Genomic DNA, 17,909 nt, shown 5'->3' on the forward strand with positions numbered 1-17,909 from the left:
CCCCTCCCCCGCCGCTACTCACCCCGCGCGCCGCCGACGGGGCTTCCCCCCGGCGCAGGGGACGCGGCCGGCCCGCGCGCTGGCGCCCCCTCCTGGGCGGAGGCCGCCAGCGCGAGCGGGAAAGCGGCCGGGCCCCGCCCCGCCCCGCCCGTCCCCTCAGGCGGCCGGCGGAGGCCGGGTAGGTGAGAGGGGTGTTACAGAGTCATAAAATGGTTCGGGTTGGAAGGGACCGTAAAGATCGTCGAGTTCCAGCCCCCCTGCCCCGGGCAGGGACACCTCCCACCACACCAGGTTGCTCCAAGCCCCATCCAGCCTGGCCTTGAACCCCTCCAGGGATGGGGCAGCCACAGCTTCTCTGGGCAACCTGTTCCAGTGTCTCACCATCCTCAGAGTGAAAAATTTCTTCTTGATATCTATTCTAAATCTACCCTCTTTCAGTGTGAAGCCATTACCTCTCATCCTATGCCCTTGTAAAAAGTCCCTCTCCATCTCTCTTGTAGGCCCCCTTCGGGTGCTGGAAGGCTGACATAAGGTCTCCCTGGAACCTCCTTCAGGCTGAACAACCCCAACTCCCTCAGCCTGTCCTCACAGCAGAGGGGCTCCACCCCTCTGAGCATCTTCATGGCCTCCTCTGGACCCACTCCAACAGGTCCATGTCCTTCCTGTGCCAAGGACTCCAGAGCCGGACACAGTGTTCAGGTGGGGTCTCACCAAAGCAGAGCAGAGGGGCAGAATCACCTCCCTCGACCTGCTGACTCCTGGCCTGGGCTTGTGGGTCCTCTTCACCAAGCTCCAGATAGTAAGCGTGAGGTGAGGGAAAAAGCTGTCTCGGATGGAATGGGAGCTCCTCACTGCCGAACCACCCCTCAGAGCCTGGGCAGGCTCCATCCCTTGTGACACCCCAACCTGGTGGGCATGGAGTCTTGGCACCCTGTAAGGGCCAATCCCTGGTAATCTCCTACAAACCCCCTCGAGAGCTGTACAAGATTCGCCCAGTTAGTGCAGATCTTGGTAGTCAGGATAGCAGCAATTATTTTTTTAACTTGGGAAATGGAAAAAGAGAAGCATGAGATTCCCCTGTCCATTGATCCCAAGTGCTGGGATTGGGAAGGGGTGTTTCGTGTGGAGATGTGTCTCTACAAGTGAGGTTCTTTGAGCAGAAAAACAAGATCTGATTTAAGCTTCTGGTTTCTGGTATTTAGACCTGAACTCAAGATTTCAGGTGTCTGGAAAGTCCTGGTTATGTAAACGCTGCTTTGCGGTGGTGTTTTGTTTCCTATTATTTGTAAACAGTAAAATTAATAAGATTACCTGAGTCCAGAGGACACAAAGTCCATGCAATCGCATCTTCCTGCTCATGCCTCCCCTCTACTGACTTTGATGTCACTGGGCAGTTTAAGCCAGGTTAGAAATAAGGGTAGAAATTTAAGTTTTGGGTAAAACCAGTACCTGGGGGCTATGGAGAAACCTGGATTAGTGCTCCCCTAGGTAACAGGCAGGCAGAACTGAGATGTGACGGTTATTATTACAGAGATTTAGCTGCTGCCAGCTGAAGGATTAGTACAGATGTAGCTCATGACTCACCAACCCAGCTCACATTTCACAGAATCACAGAATAACAGAATGATATGGGGTTGGAAGGGACCTCTGGAGATCATCTAGTCCAACCCCCTGCCAGAGCAGGTCCTCCTAGAGCAGATTGCACAGGTGCGTTTGGAATGTCTCCAGAGATGGAGACTCCACCACCTCTCTGGGCAGCCTCTTCCAGGGCTCTGCCACCCTCAAAGGAAAGAAGTTCCTCCTCATGCTTAGGTGGAACTTCTTATACTCAACTTTGTGCCCATTTCCTCTTGTCCTGTCACTGGGCACCACTGTCCCCATCCTCCTGACACCCACCCCTGAAGTATTTATAGGTGTTGATCAGTTCCCCCCTCAGCCTTCTCTTCTCCAGACTAAAAAGACCCAAGTCCCTCAGCCTTTCCTCATAAGAGAGATGCTCCAGGCCCCTCATCATCTCTGTAGCCCTCTGCTGTACCCTCTCCAGCAGTTCCCTGTCCTCCTTTAACTGGGGAGCCCAGAACTGGACTCAGTGCTCCAGATGGGACCTCCCCAGGGCAGAGCAGAGGGGCAGGATGACCTCCCTCGACCGGCTGGTCACACTCTTCCTGATGCACCCCAAGATGCCCCTGGCCTTCTCCATTTCTGAAGGGTGTGTGAGAGGATTTTGATGGAGCATCTGGTTATTGCAGCCAGGGAGGCAGAGAGGGGGGTCAAATACAAATGTAGAGGTGTCCAGGCTCTCAGAACCACTTGCTCCATGTTTCTTTTGCAGTAAAGGCAAAGTAATAGGGTATTGTAGATTAACACATGCCTTCGAAATCCAGATGGAGTACCTAAAGAATTTTTTTTTTTTTTTTTCTGTGTGTAAATATCATGAGGTGAGAAAAATAGCAGGGAAATAAGTTTTGGTGTCAAGAGAGGATTGAGCGGTACGTCTGGGTTTTGTGTCAACATTTAATTCACAACATGCCATCTGCTAATCTGGTAGCTATTGTTTTGGCAGCATATGCCACACAGCTGTTGTTTGGAAACCATTGAGTAGGAAGTCACGTCTGAGTGAAGGTTGCTGCTCCCGTTTGTTTTCATGTTTGTGGAATTGAAAGAAGCCGAAACAAGGGGTTTGCATGAGCCTTGGTTTTTGGGAAGGGGGCTTGGTTTTTTTGAGGGAAGGGGGAGTTTTTACAGGACTATAGGAGGCGTTCTGTGTACAGCTCCCAAATAATTGACGTATTATATACAGGAATGCAAAGAGTTTCCATCACCACACTGAGAAGCACACTTGCACCTCTTCCCAGCCATTACTGTCATTAACTGACCCTATCCATGCAGATAAAACTTCTGACCCAAGGCCAGCCTGGGTCATAATGATATTTTCCAGGTGGTAGATGGGTTTATCCCAAAATACATTTGCCTGATACTGGTGGTTAGGATTGTTAGATTGCTGACAGTTCTCTAGCACTTCCCATCTTTCCTATAAAGGACCCAAACATCACAGATGGGGGAAGAAATCATACACAGTGCAAAGAACACCGCCAGCTGGAGAGAAAGTACTCTCTGTAGGCAGAGTTGTGGGATAAAGCTTTATGCATAGAAAGGGAAGAAGCAGAGAGGGACTTAGAAGCAGGGCTGGGTGAGTGCTGGTGCTCAGCATACATTGAGCAGGTGCCAACTATCCACATTAACTCTGCAGTGAAAAAACCCTTGAAGTGCTTACTGTTTCCAGTTTTGCTTTATGACCGTGGGAAAGCACCTTATTTGATCTTTAATATGAATGTTATATTGCTATCATCTGACCCGACAGGATGTTGAAATGCTCAATCCATCAAAGCTTATGAAGTTGTCTGGCATCTTTTTGTAGAAGAGACTCTGTAAAGGGTAAAACTGTAAACGTCTGTGGTATTTCTGAGTCACCCATCCTCTTAATATCTGAGCATCACCCCTGAAAAGTAACCATGCAGAAAAACCTTCCTTTTCCAAACTGAAGGCAGTTACTGAGATTTATATTCCTTTAAATAAATTCTTTTGGGACTCTGCGTTTGGTGTTGCGCTGTGTGCTGCGGCCATTCAGAACTTAATGGCAGCTTCTGATTTGCTTGAGACTCGCATCCTTTTATCATTTGAGCTGCAGAAGAGCCTCTGCAGGGAACAGAGCAAACCTGACACTGTGTCCCGCTCGTTGGAGTGTGACACCCAGCTTATGCAGTCCAGGGAGTAGCAGTGTCCCTCTGCGCCTTTGCTGATTCACCTCGCAGCTCCTGCTTATTTCGAGTGCCACACAGGAACAGAGAGTCACACTGTCTTCAAAATAAAGATAGGATGCCTTGAGCTACCGATAAGTTTACCCCTGCTTTAGAGACACACTTACAGAGCTGTTGTGGACAGCAACAATTCTTTTTTACCTCAACATTGTGACTTCAGCACTGGTATGACTTGTAGTGACAGGGGCAACTTCCATCGTGTGTTTGTTAGGGTTTTCATATGTTAATGTCCAGTGTGTATTTGCATTCCTGTTTTTCCCGATTTTTACAATGTTTTATACACTGTGAGTTTCACAGTATTTTAATTAGACTTGGCAATTGGGACTTTTTTTTTGTCCTGAACAAGTCTGGGGGAGAAGGGAAAGCAAAAATTAGAAGTTACAAGTGCTTCCTCCCCCTTACTCACAGCAAATAGTGAGAGGAGCAATTATTGCACTGAGGCGTGGGAAACAGTACTGCCATATTAAGGACATAAATGCAGCAGAAGAAACAGAGATCTCCAGCTGGACAGAGGTGGCATTGAGAACTTGCTTTCAGCTCATGTCAGTCTCAAGAGCCCTTGTGCTGCTTTTCAGCTCGTTTGTATCCTTCCCACTGAAGGAAAGCAGAGTTTTCAACAGCCGCATGCAGTGATTGGGACCCTACCGCTGACAATCCAAAATGCTTTTAAGGCAATATGCATTTTAAAACAAAAATCTGTTGGAGTGACTCTTCTGTGTTTCATAACATCGTGTGCATGTCTTCTCTCACACTTGTTAGCCAGCTGTGTCTCCGAGAGACAAACAAAGCACCCAGCCGTGCTTTCCAGCAAAGATTAAAGCAATTGTTATTTTTCATACACTGATCAAGCTTCTAAATCTTTTTAACTGAATTCAATACGGAAGGGGAAAGGCACTTTGTTTAGTTCTGCTTTCATTAATGAGCGGGCAAATTGTTTCTGACTGGGAAGAGAATAATATCAAAACCGAAAACATCCCCTCTGGATAGAAAAAGCGAGTTTCTACTGAAAAGGAAGAGCAGAAAAACAAGTGCAGCATTGAATTTGCTCACTATAGCAGTACACAGCCAGATATCCTAGAGTGGGGTTTAAAGACAAACTTGAGCTAATCTAAGATTGCTCCTCCAAAACAGAGGGGTTAAGAAGAGATGTGTTTTCACTTGTGGTTGCTGTGGCCTTCCTTGTGCAAGGACTCAGGACTGCTCAGCCTTGGAGTGTGTGGATTTTGCTCCCTCGTCCAGCTGAAAGCTAATGTTGCCAGAAAAGAAACAACAAAGTTTATTTTTCCATTGGATGGATGAGACATCCTGATGTAAGCAGGGCAATGCAGTTGGGAAGGCAATTGGAAATGGGGGCTCAGACCAGGACTAAACTCTGCCTGCAGCACTGAGGTTCCCAATCAGCTTTATCTGTGATAAATTAATATCCTTCAGTTGGTGCCCTCTGTAATCTAGGCACCCTTCAGATCTCCAGCAGGGAACACAGCTTCTATGAAGACTCCGGAGGGTAGAAATTTCACAGGTTTAACAGAGTTAAACTCTGCAGTATGACACTCTGACACTCTGTAATCTGGACCTCTTCAGATGTTCTGCACCCTACAGTTGTCTTTTGGTGTCCAGTTGTCTTTAGGTGGGAAGATCTCTGTTACCTGTGGTCCAGCTCCAAGCTCTGGCACCTTCAGTTGCTCTCTGGAGGCAGGACCAAGGTCCTGGTTCAGGCATGTGTGTTAGGCTACGTCATATCCTCCTCTCCTTCAAACTACTGAATGTTCACATATAATTCCCAGATAAAAGCCACAGTAGGTTAAGATACCTAAATTATACTGTGAATAAATTATATCACAAAGAATTGATTTAAGAGGCAAGGAGTTCAGTCTCTCTTCTTTTTTTTTTGTAATGTTACTCAGTGGTATAGCCATATCCCAGGTAAAAATGACTGCCATAGCATTGATCCTTCATAAGATGTATAAGGCAGGACATAAATGCTTATTACATTGCTTAGTTAGTAAAAATGTATGAGATTTCTAGTGGGGAGTGGCTCAGCTGCTTAGACTAATGTGGGCATTGATAAGTATGTATAGTAAACAAAACACATTTTAATAACAAAACCCAGGCTTCAGTTACTTGGAAAACCACTGTATTTTAGAATTTTAATAGAAAGACCTGTCTGTATATTAATCTAATGTATTGTTAGGGGTAATGTGTGCTTAAAAGAGGATTTGTCTGTAGCAGACAATTTACTTGCCCAAGAAAACCCAAAATACAAATCTGCTGTAAAATGCCAAAGAGAAAACAGGGTGGGAGTTCGGGCTCTTAGGTCAGTTGTATGATTTCAGAAAGTTGCTGTAATTCCACACCGAGGTTTCAAGTGTTGCACGTGGACAGAGTTCTTCTGAAAAAAAATCCAGAAGCCATACTATGGAGTCAAAAAGAGTCAATGCTAAGAGTCAAAAAGTATTTAATGAAGTTCTTTCTTGCTATTTAGATACTGCAGTAAAGTTAATATTGAAGAGAGAGCATAAGTTGGATGAGATGAAAGTTAGTAATGAAGCAGCATCCGAAATGGGGAGCTTGCTGAATCCTCCAGGTCATTCCTGTAGGAATGGCATATGGAAGGCAGGATCTTCGCAGGGAGTCTTCTGCCCGCGTTTTGTGCAAGATTGACGTGGTTAAGTGACTTCTTGGCTGGCAAGATGTGTCCCTTGGAGGGTGACTGGTCGTTGTCCACTGCTTTGGATGCCCAAGCACGCGTGTCTTCAGGTTGTGCCATTGCTCAAGGGAAAGCACAAAGCGTGCAGGGTTAGAGCTGATGCTGATGAGCTCTCAAGAGATGGAGTAAAGCCTACAACTTTGAACAAATACCATAATTTCCTCGTGTCTTTCTGATGGTACAAGATACATTATGGTTCTGGTTTGAACAGTGTGCCAGGAGAGATGATCAGGTTTCACTCGTTTTGTTTATATTCCCTAGGAAACCAGCAATCTCCATTTTCAAAGCTTAAAGCAGTAACTCCCTCTCTTGGGAATGAATCGGTGATCATTAATGCCACTAGAAAGCTGGGGTCCAGCTGTAATCATTCACTGAGATGCAGGTAAGTTAGAATTTCTTGTTATAAAATATAGTTTTACCAAATGAGAAGTTGTTTTCCTGATGCCAGAAGGCTTTAATAGTCCAGTGAAAGTGTCCCGTCAGCCACCATAAGGCACAGATGTAATCCTCTTTTCATTGCACTATTGCAGTACTTTGTAACTACTCAGGAGTTACAAACTCCTTTAACAATCATTTGGTCAAGGGGGAATCTTTTGACTTTGTCAATTCATTATTTTTTTTTTATGAGTTGACCAAAGCGTTACAACAGGAGCCTGAATGGAGCAGTGGTGCTTATTAATGTTGAAGACCATTTGCTGCAGAGGGAGTTTTTGTTTACAGCAGGAGAGCATGGGAGAGATCACCTATCTGTTTGTCACAAAGGTGATGAGAAATGGGGTTGGTGGTAGTAGTTGTGTTGGCAAAATATAGACGTCGCGACTTCAAAAGGAGATTAAGTCATTTTGGCTACTTCTGAGTTTATTTATTTTTTTTAATTACACAGTTTACCAAAGTAACAAAGAAAACAGTGAACTGTGTCTGCCTTCTTTCAAAACCCATTCATTGCTACAGAGGAGAGACCACAGCAATTAGCAGCTGGCAAAGCATCACGCTCAGCAGCTGCTGGGTTATTAAGTGGTGTCTGTGGTTTCCCTAAATACAAAACAAGATGGGATTTTACCACCACTGGCTATAAAGAAGAACACCAAGCATGTTCAAGGTTATGAAGCCTACTGAAGATGTCGTTTAGAAGTGACATTTCCAGAGAAGTGAATGTTGGGCAGCTAAGGTCCTGAAGCCACTGCAGAAGCCTACGTGAAAGCCAAGTGTAAAAGCCAAACCAACCATCTCCAGTCTAGTGCTAAATGACCAGCTGAGCCCTCTTCCATCTAGTCTTTCCTTTTCCTTCCTGTAGTCAGCTGGAGAATAAATGGCTGACGTTTTTACATGTATATTTTAAGCACTACTTAATTGTTTGTGGAATTCTATTTTAATATCACAGTACCCAGAGGTTTATCTCCCAGTGTTCCAAAGGGATTATTTCTTGCTCTGAGGAGATAAAAGCTAATAATAGGCATGAAAAGAGAGAGGTTAGAAGCAGTAAGCTAAGGAAGATGAAAGTAAGGACCTGAGCTGTGGGAGACTGTGGCTCTTTTCTTAGCTCTGCCTCTGATGTGCTGAGAGATGCTGGATAAACCGCATCCCCTCTCTGGTGGGCATGTCCTCCTCCACAGCATGTGCTTTCTCTGTCTAGATTGTTGATGTTTAGAGGAGAGGACTCAATTTCTTCTTACGTGTTAATGAAGACTTTATACCAATGAAGTTCAACCTGAAGTGTTTCAATCTATAGATTGTTTTACGACAATCTGTGAGAGAAGAGCAAGCTATTGCCAGTACCTTCACATCCGCCATTCAGGGGCCTCCACTTCCCCTGGAAGCATCTGAAGGATGAAATAGGTGGGAAACCTTTGGCTCAGTCAGCCTGGGAACCACAGATTCTGCTGCACCACCACTAGCAGCAGTGGGGGCAGAAGTGAACAAAAATTTTTACACTGAAAACGTTATGAAGCATTGGAACAGGCTGCCCAGGGAAGTGGTGGAATTGCCACCCCTCGAGGTATTAAAAAGATGGGCAGACATGGTGCTGAGGGACGTGGCTTAGTGATGGTTTTGTCAGTGTTAGTTTGATGGTTGGATTCGATGATCTGAAGAGTCTCTTCCAACCTTGACAATTCTATGATTCTATGATACTATGATTTCTGGAGAACCTTAAAAAGCAATGAGTATCAATACAATGTTAATGTTACAGCTTTATTCATTTTTTGATGAGAAAGTTTGTCTGAACGAGGCAAGGTTAATTTTTATAACCTCTCTGTTTTCTTTCATTGGCTTTTTTGTAAGGAACTGGAAATCACCGTATGTTGGCACTCTCACTGTTGAACAAGAAACAAAGGCATTCCCAGGTTAGTGACTTGTAACAATAGTTTTTTGGCTTCTGTCACGGATGTCCAACAGCTCTTGCACACACCTTAGTAGGGTGACTCTTTGTACTGCATCTTGGTGTTCCCAGGAGGTTTCCTGCTCCATCTTCTGTAGCAGAGCACTGGGATAGATGCACTGGGGTGAGGGGCTAGTGGAGCTTTTACCAGTGTAAGAGCAGACTGAACAAATATCTGTCAGGAAGCACAACGAAGTCTTCTTAGGGCCAGAGAATGAAGCAAACCAGTGTTCCTCAGCCTGTGGACCTTACACCTCTGGTAGTGAGCAAGGAAGTTGTGAGTAGTCCATGAAACAAACACAAAGACTCAGCAACTGTAAAACGGATGCACACTTCCTTACATCAGCAAAAAACAAAAAAAAAGGAGGGGAAAATGCAGTTACTAATTGAACATCTGAAGTTATTTATTTAGTCATTTATGGAAACCATTGTGCCAATACCTTTTTTTTTTGTTGTTTTTCTCATGACACTGAGATGATTGTTGGTGTTTTAAATAAAAAAAAAGGCCCTGCAACGATGTTTTGATTAAATTGTGAGAAAATTGAGTTGAGAGTATTACCAGCTCTGCTTTTTTATGATCCTATATCCTCCTCTGTGATTCTCTATTTCTGTTCTCTGCTTTATCATTTTTGCCACTATTTACGGTTTCCTTTCTTCCTGTCAAAAAAAAAAAAAAAAAAAAATTCAGAAATTTTTTTTTTTTTTTTTTTTTTTTTTTTAGCTTAACATAGCTCACTTTTGAACTGAACATTAGTTTGTATTTTTGTATACTGACATAAAATATCATGGAATAAACCACAGTTTTTCTAAGGTACGCATACATTTTTAATCCCTGCTATCTATCTCCTTTGAACAGACTCAGTGGCTTACATTGCAAAATGAGGAAGGTTTGTGATTTGTCCCTAGATTTTGGCACTTTCAAAAAAAAAAAAAAAAAAAAAAAGGTAAGTTGTAGGTGCAGCAAAATACTCCCATTAGCAATGTTTATATCAGAAAAAGAAAGCGTTTTTCCATCTCTTGGCCTGTGAGGATAATTCAACTTGCTTGTACACAATTTGTTCAGTTATTTCTCTGTGTTCCATCTCCATTTCCCATAATACTGCACCTTCTTCCTGTCATCTGCCTGCTCGCCCAGCTCCGAGCTGCCTGCCCTCTTCGTGGCCCTAACACTTCGGATGCTTTCCCCACTTCCTCTCTGCTTAGTCAGTTTGTTTTTGCATTTTCTTACTTTTTTTTTTTTTTTCTCCCCATTTTCCTCCGCACAATACCTCTGCTTTTAAAGTAATTAAATTAGCAGAGCTGATTGAAATCTAGGTGAACTAATTCTCTGAGCGCTGTGCTTTTCACCGGATGCGTTACTCAACGCACATTTGGCAACCTTCTGTAGACCTCACTGAATGACAGAAATGATTATTTGCTGAATGTATTCAACAACAATAGCATTGTTCAAACACTTTACTCAATAAATTCCATTCAGCACACTCAGAAGTTAATGGTGCGTTCAGGTTGCTCTGTTTGCTCAGCAGAGCACGTGTGCAGCCTTAAGGCTGGGGGGGAACCAACTCCCTGATAGGTCTGAGGGAAAGGGGGGGGTGCAGAAGCTCTTCTGGTCAGTTGTGTCTCTAGTGAGCAGGTCAAAGTGTGTGTGTGTTGGTGCGGGGGGGTTGTTTAAGTCACATCTAGGGAATAAATGATGTATGTGAGGAGGAAGAGAGAGTACCTGCTCCATTTCCTGGCTGGGAGTAGAAGAAGCCCAGGCACTTGTTTTCACGCTCCTCTGGAGTACTTCAGCTAGAAATGAGGACCACAAATCAGTGTTTCTCTAATCTTCAGCTTTTCTCCAAGTTGGAGTGTGTGTCTGTGTTTACGTGCCTGGAGCAGGGGGCTGAAGCGAACCTAACCTCAAATCCCTGCTCTTCACTTCTTGCTCCATTCAACATTTTATTGAGCACTTGGAGCAAATAATCTTTCTTTTGCCGTTTAAGACTCTCTAGTGCCTCCTTTGTCATTTCCAATAGAGGCCAAGTCTTTTTGTGGTCTTTATGTCCACAGTGCCAAATAGATCCCCCTTTGACCCTTTTGTTGCTTTTTTAACCCTTTGAGTCATTTCATTGTTAACCTCAACACTGGACACAACCTTGATGCAAATTGATGTCATCTACATTTTCCACAATCTACTCGATTTCCTTAGCCAGCCTCCCTTCTGGACTCCCTTTGATTCATTCTGCACAAAATGAAGCTCTTTTGAATGCCAAGGTTGAAACCTCCCTTTGGCTACAAGGATTTGGATCACATTTCTTCCTTTCTTGTCTTACATTAATCAGAATATAATTTTTCTTAAGCTTTATAACACCGACACAACTCTTGGCATCTGCTTCCATGTGTATTACCACTTCTAGAAGTGTAACAAAACCTCATATCCCTGTAATCTTTTTCCTACTGCTCCGTTGTGTGTTTACTTGAAGATTCCTCTTTTTCTGTTGCCTGAATCCTCACCTTGCTCCGAATTTCATACAGCCCATATAATGTCTTTGTTTTCTCCATCTGCAGCCAACTTAAACTCTCATCAGTCTGTGCCCATGCCGTCCCATAAAGTCAATTTTCCCTTGTTCTCCTGTTGAGTAACTCCTTATCTTTGAAATCCACTTTATTTTTTTTTCTGTTCCATATGTCCTTTGCAACGCTTCAGTGAATTAATTGTATTTTCAAAGGATACAAAAGCACCAGTTAACATCCCCAGTCTTCTATAGCAACAGTGGGGCACAAAGCAAACATAACCTTTTAAAGGCATATTTGCAGCTCCTTTAACAGAGGAGCTGTGCTGGTTACAGCCCAAGCAATACCACGAATCAGGCTCTGTGGCCCTTTAGACTTGTAGCCCAAGGTTGTCCTCTACAACCATTTCTCAACATCAAGTGAAGGCTGCAAGTGGAAAAATACAACCAAAGCTCTGCAGGCTTCTGGTTGCAGAATCGCCGCTGGCCACAAGACCTGCCCTGCAGTCCTTTAACACCTTTCAGTTTCTCATCAACAGAGCACGGAGACCAGGAACCATCTTTGGTTCTGTGAAATCCCTGCTGCCTCACTGCCAGCCATCTGGGTGCTGGAATGCATTGCTGTCTTTCAAAATAGCTTTACAGGAATTTCACCCACCTGACCTTCTCTCTGGCTAGAATTTGCCCATTGCTCAGCATCTGCTGGTGATTTTACTCAAATCCTTGATCCCCATCTCCTTTGGGCAGGTCTTTCTTTTCCCCTTCACATCCTTCTCCTCAATGTGGGGGTTGGCAAAAGAAGGTACAACATTGTTCTTTTCTAATCCCTCTTGCTGCTCAGGTAAGGAAGTAGCAGCTCAGCTTTGAGAAGGTATTTACCTCGAGGTAAGTTTCTCAATCTGTATTTAAATATCTCCATGGCCTGATTTCCACCAGTGTTGGTTCCTACTGATTTTTGTGCCTTGCTGATGACCCAGCACATCATTCCCTTCTGTCCCGACTTGTTCAGCTGAAACCTTAGAACTGGTGTAACTCCAGTCCTGGATTAATAGGTGGCAATAGGCTTTTTACATTAGAAAGGGATGGTGCAGTTCTTATGGCCATCAGCAAAAACCCACTCACAGCTGTACTCATTTTCCATGGAATAACAGAATTCAGTCTTCCCTTCTACAGTGCTTGTGCACATCTTAAAATCCTAGGAGAGGCCTTTTGAGATTTTCATTCAAATCTCCTCCAGAGGACAGCTCATCCACAAGATGTGTCCATATGTGTTAATATTCACACTTGCTCATGTGAATATTTTGGTTCCTTGCCTGTGCTTTATTACATAGTAGTATTTTCATGCTTTGCTGTTCAGCTCCTGAGTGTGTGTTACTGAGTGTGTGTTACTTACCTAGAAAGCATTAAAGCCCTAGTGCTGATGCCTTGAAGAGCTTGATTTAAACTTCTGCTGGAGCTCTAATTGCAGACATGGAGGACAGAAATAGCTCTTTAATGACAAAGTCACCGCCCTGCCAAACATATTTAAAAGCATATGTCTGATAGGATATAAGCCAACTGACATCCCCCTCTTATTCTTTATTACTTGCAGAATAAAGGAGTAGCTTGACAACCATTCTTCCTGAGAACATCTTTTTTCAACATCCTTCCCAGAATAAACCAGCGATACGTTCATTTCTGCAGCTGTCCCTCAGCCCCTCAAGTAAGTCACCAGCTCTAATGGCAGCAACGTAGGAATTCCCAAACAGGCAAATAACCTGGTTTTCCAGCAGAAGTCTGGCCACAGGCAGAGCTCATGATGGGCTGCAGAACCCAGGCACAGGGAAAGAACCACTCAGCTTTCCCTCTGTGTTGAGCTTTGTCCTGCTGTGGCCTGATTATCACTCATATTCAAACTTGCCAGTTGATGAACTTGCTCATACGTCATTACTAATTGCAGCTACAGCAGCGGCAGTGGGATTTACATGTGTCTTGTCACCACAGACAAAAAGAAAACAATTTGCATTTTGGTAGTCAACTTATGATGGGACATGTGACTCCTATACATAAATTTGAAAGTGAAATTTGATTTGACTGTGCTTTATATTTGTATAACCAGCAGGGCTAAGCACAGTGTACCTCAGCCGTCGAGTGCTCTCCTGAACTTGCCAGAGAAAGCTCCTCCTGACACTACAGAGACCTCCGGGAAGAACAGGTACATTTACTTGCAGAAGACAGTTTAACAGAATGATTAGCCTTCAGCCTAATTGACAAAATCTATTTTAACAGCAAATACATTTTGTGTAACAGCCACAGACAGTACAAATTATCAGAACTAAGAGCAGTTTGCTGTTGTCTTCCTTTTTAAGTGCTCAATAAATTTAAATTGCTTCAGCTACTGGTTATCTTTCACCTTGAATGAACGTCTCATTTTTCTTCACCCAAGAGGAAGCATCTGTCTGATCTTGTGTTTCTTTGATACAGCATTTCCTTCTTTCCTTGAGGAGAAAAATGAGCTGGGGATTCCTACGTGATCTGCTGAATGGAGTGAATAAATATTCAACAGGAATTGGAAGAATCTGGGTAGCAGTTGTGTTCATATTCCGCTTACTGGTTTACATTGCAGTCGCAGAAAACATCTGGAAACACGAACACGATGAATTTGAATGCAATATCAAACAGCCTGGTTGTGAAAACGTCTGCTTTGACCATTTTTTCCCCATCTCCCACATCAGACTTTGGGCTTTGCAATTGATCATGGTCTCCACCCCTTCTCTCTTGGTTGTTTTTCACGTTGCTTACCGAGAGAACCGAGAGAAACGCCGCAACCAGAAACTTTACAGAAGTCCAGGACAGATAGACGGGGGGTTGCTCTGCACTTACCTCATCAGCCTGGTTTTAAAAACAGGATTTGAAATAGTTTTTCTTTTTCTGTTTTATAAATTGTACGATGGGTTCAAAGTCCCACGTCTTGTGAAATGTGACATAAGACCGTGTCCCAATACCGTAGACTGCTACGTTTCCAAACCCACCGAGAAGATGATTTTCCTCTATTTTCTGGTGGTGACTTCATGCCTGTGCATTGTATTAAATGTAAGTGAACTGAGTTACCTCATTTTCAAATACTCCATAAAATGTTACCTGAAGAGGTACGTCAAGAAACGTCAAGGCTCAAAAAGTGGTTGCCACAAATCAGAAATCGTTGGTCATGACACCCCAGCAGCTGTAGGACGGTCCCACAACAGCTCCCCATCTTTGGCTCTGAATATACAAGACAAACGTGAAGAAAGTTCCCCGTTGGCTTGAAAGAAGGCAAGAGACCACCTTCCCGTTGCACCAGCTGGATTTGACAAATTGCTTTTCCCATCAGAACCGAAAGGACAGTTATGCAGGAAATACTTTTTCTCTATTAGTCCCCCCTTAGTTGAGTAGAAAAATTCAGTCACATTATATATGTCATACATAGAACCATCTCGATCTTTTCACGTTGAAACAAGAGGTGTAGCACTCTGAAAATTCCATGAAGTTTTAACATAAACACAGATGCTTATGATAAATCATGCTGAAATAATTGTCATGTTTTGAATATTACACGGAATTGCTTTGGTACAAGCAAAAAGAGGCTTTTTATGTGCAGAGTTGGAAGAACCTGGAATTGATTAAGATGCTGTAGGGGGATGTGCAGCCGTTGCCAGGTGGCTGATTGGATCTGATGACTGTGGAAATAGAGATGGGAAAGCCCTGGCACGTGGTGGCTACTGGTGTGACGTGAGCTGGGTGGTCACAAGCCCATTCCACTGGAGGGCTGTAAAACATCTCAGAAAAAGAAAAAAAATAAGAAGAGGTATACGCCCATGGTGATCTATGGTGATAGCCCATGGTGATAAAGACAGAGCTGGTTACTTACCTATTTGCAGAGCACCTCCTTCTGGAAGTATTTGAGCCTTTTACGGTTTTTAGGGTATTTATCATCAGAACACATTTCCTGTAAGAAAAGATATTTGCTCAAACTTGTGCAGGCAGCATATACCAGAGTTAATTAATTCCTGGTTACCTGCCCCGAGCAGCTCCTGAGTCATTAGCCTTTTCTTCTGCTCCATGGCTGTGGCCTTTAAGGGAAAAGATCATTCCCAGTTCTCTGGGATGTGAGTAGAGAAACACAGACTGCACAACAGGGCAAAACAGCACCCAGAGCTCCCAGTATCCAGTAGCCTGGAATCTGGTCCCTTTAGTATTCCTTCAGTAGACTTCTCTGCCATAGAAGAACTTGTGAAATCCAAAAATAAGAAAAAGCTCCAGCAGAAACAAAAAAGAATCACCTATTCCCACCCTGCAAATTTCAGAATCTCCCTTCGCCACCACACAGCTCTGCTCTTCGCTGTGTAACGGGAAAGGGACAGAAATCAGCCAAGACCTGTCTTCCATTGAACCCAGACTTTGGAGATGCTAGAAATAAAAAGCCATATAGATTTATTTCAGGGTGGCTTTCTCTTTCCATGGCTGGGATGAAAGACCTTCGGATGTACCTCAGCACTGAGCCCCAACAGAACACACCCGGTGCAGCCAAACAAGTGGATCTGCCTGAATGTGGAACTGATTTTATTGTTGGCGCCGGGATAAAGGGGAGGAAACAGTAGCAAAAAACTGTTATTGCTGCCTGAATGTTGAACCGATTTCATTGTTTGTGCCAGGATAAAGAGGAGGAAACTGCAGTAAAAACACATTAACTATTTTTTCACCCAAACAAGACACAGCTTTGGTTACAAAGCATTAGTTTTATGAGCACTGGGGTAGCAGCTACAGAATTCACTTTAGGAACTGATGAATAAACTATGTGCTTTTGATTGTGATTTTCAATCTTCTTTTTGGGGGGCTAAAATAAACCTACTTTTAAAAAAGGTGAAAATACATTTGCTGCTGCTGAACTTAACAGCAACAGCCGTCCCTCAAATACTCTCTTGCCAGCTTGTGGCCAGTTCCAGTTTTACATCTGGAGTGATGCTGAATCAGGGTGTCTATCGAGGCTTTACAGAATTCAGAGCATTTTCTGTTAAATCTCTAGGTATGCAGGATGCGGCTCATGACAGAAAAGAAGTAAAAAAACCCTCTTTTTCAGCTTCTGGACAAAACCCAGCAAGGAGTGCATGAAGCAAAGCCACCATCCATCAGCTCCCCTGTCATTGTGACTGAGAGCAAACCCCCAAATGATCTTAGCCCTTTAAACAAAGGCAACACTATCAAAAGAAAAAAAATGCTTCCAAAATGACTGTTCTTTAATTATTGAGGACAGATTTTAAGACAGCACATTCATGAAAAAGTGTTTATTCATTATTTCTTTTTAAAGCCATGTTTATTTGAGAGAAAACGAAGAGAAGCAAACACAGTTTAGCCAACACAGGTTTCTGATTAAATTTGTGCATTAGCTGCTCTTTAATAAAAAAGTATATTAAGTCAGGGCTTGAAGGGTTTTAGAGCATCCCCTAAAATCCTGTGGCTGGTCAGAGCTTCCCGTTTAGACCAAAAATTTTCCTGTGAAATGAGAACTTTTAACTCTTTGGAATGTATAGTTGAGGTTTTATTTCTAATTCTATCTTTGACAGCCATGAAATGATAGATAAATAAATTCCACAATCAACAGGTTTCAAGTCTTGGAGGTTACTTCAGTTTTGACAAAGCCGGTACTTTACAGGAGAAATATTTGGAAAAATTTATTCCAGACCAACTCCATGTAAGCCCTGACTCACTGGCAGCAAACTGCCCACCTGGCTTTTACGTCGTGCGCTGGAAAATCCGTGTGTGTGACAGAGCCACTAAGGAGAAGGCAACGAGCATCACCCAAGGCAGCTCTGTCAGATTTTACTGAACCTGAGAGAACAGAAACAAACTCATCTTCTTTCTGAGTCCTTGCTCTCGGCCACCATTTGGTCTTTTGCTGACTCCTTCCCTTCCACAGCCCTTTCCCACCTTTATAGTCCTTTGTGCTCCAGTTTAAAGTCTCATCCATCCATCCCTGAAGTCGTTTTGCTCATCTATTTTTTGGTTCAAATAAGTTTGTAGGCTCGGTCCCTAAACTAAAGGTTTAAGGGCTTTTTATTGTGTGTATTCAGCTTCCAAGTCACTCAAAGAGACAAAATTAAGAACATTTCAATTCAAGTGCTATGCTTTTTTTTCTTTTTACAGTGTAAAAGTAGTGTCTCCTCAAGCACACAGTGATTGGGAGGAACCTGATCTGAGCCCATACCGTAACGAGGAAATAACACGGTCGCTCTGTGCACGTTCATACAAAAATATTTACCTCACTCATATTTCAAAACGTCTCTGCAAACATGAAAAGCTCCCAAGCCTTACACGGATCCTCATTTTCATAAAAAACCAAGTAATCTCTTTGCCTTGTGACAGAGGATGTTTGGAAAAAAAAAAAGAAAGTCACAGAACAGAGTATTTCCTGACTTGCTGATAGTTTCTTCCCTCTACCCCCACCTCCGGAGCCCCTGGGCCCATTTCCCAGCTCTTCCACTTTATCTCCCCCGTAC

General features: G+C 43.5%; 2 protein-coding genes across 2 annotated transcripts in view; one reads left to right on the top strand and one right to left on the bottom strand.

Moving 5' to 3' along the window:
- Positions 1-97, bottom strand: part of SMIM8 (small integral membrane protein 8) — a 2,671-nt gene extending 2,574 nt beyond the window's left edge. Inside the window, exon 1 of the mRNA XM_014964483.1 lies at positions 23-97. The gene's annotated coding sequence lies outside the window, so the exon portion shown is untranslated. The remainder of the gene's footprint in view (positions 1-22) is intronic.
- Positions 98-13,887: 13,790 nt separating this feature from the next.
- Positions 13,888-14,706, top strand: GJB7 (gap junction protein beta 7). Its single transcript, XM_014964481.1, has one exon. The coding sequence runs from the start codon at positions 13,888-13,890 to the stop codon at positions 14,680-14,682; it is 795 nt and encodes a 264-aa protein (XP_014819967.1). The 3' UTR covers positions 14,683-14,706.
- The last annotated feature ends 3,203 nt before the right edge of the window (positions 14,707-17,909 follow it).

This window comes from Calidris pugnax, unplaced genomic scaffold (assembly GCF_001431845.1).
Source record: "Calidris pugnax isolate Ruff unplaced genomic scaffold, ASM143184v1 scaffold219, whole genome shotgun sequence".
In the NCBI taxonomy this organism is placed as follows: Eukaryota; Metazoa; Chordata; class Aves; order Charadriiformes; family Scolopacidae; genus Calidris; species Calidris pugnax.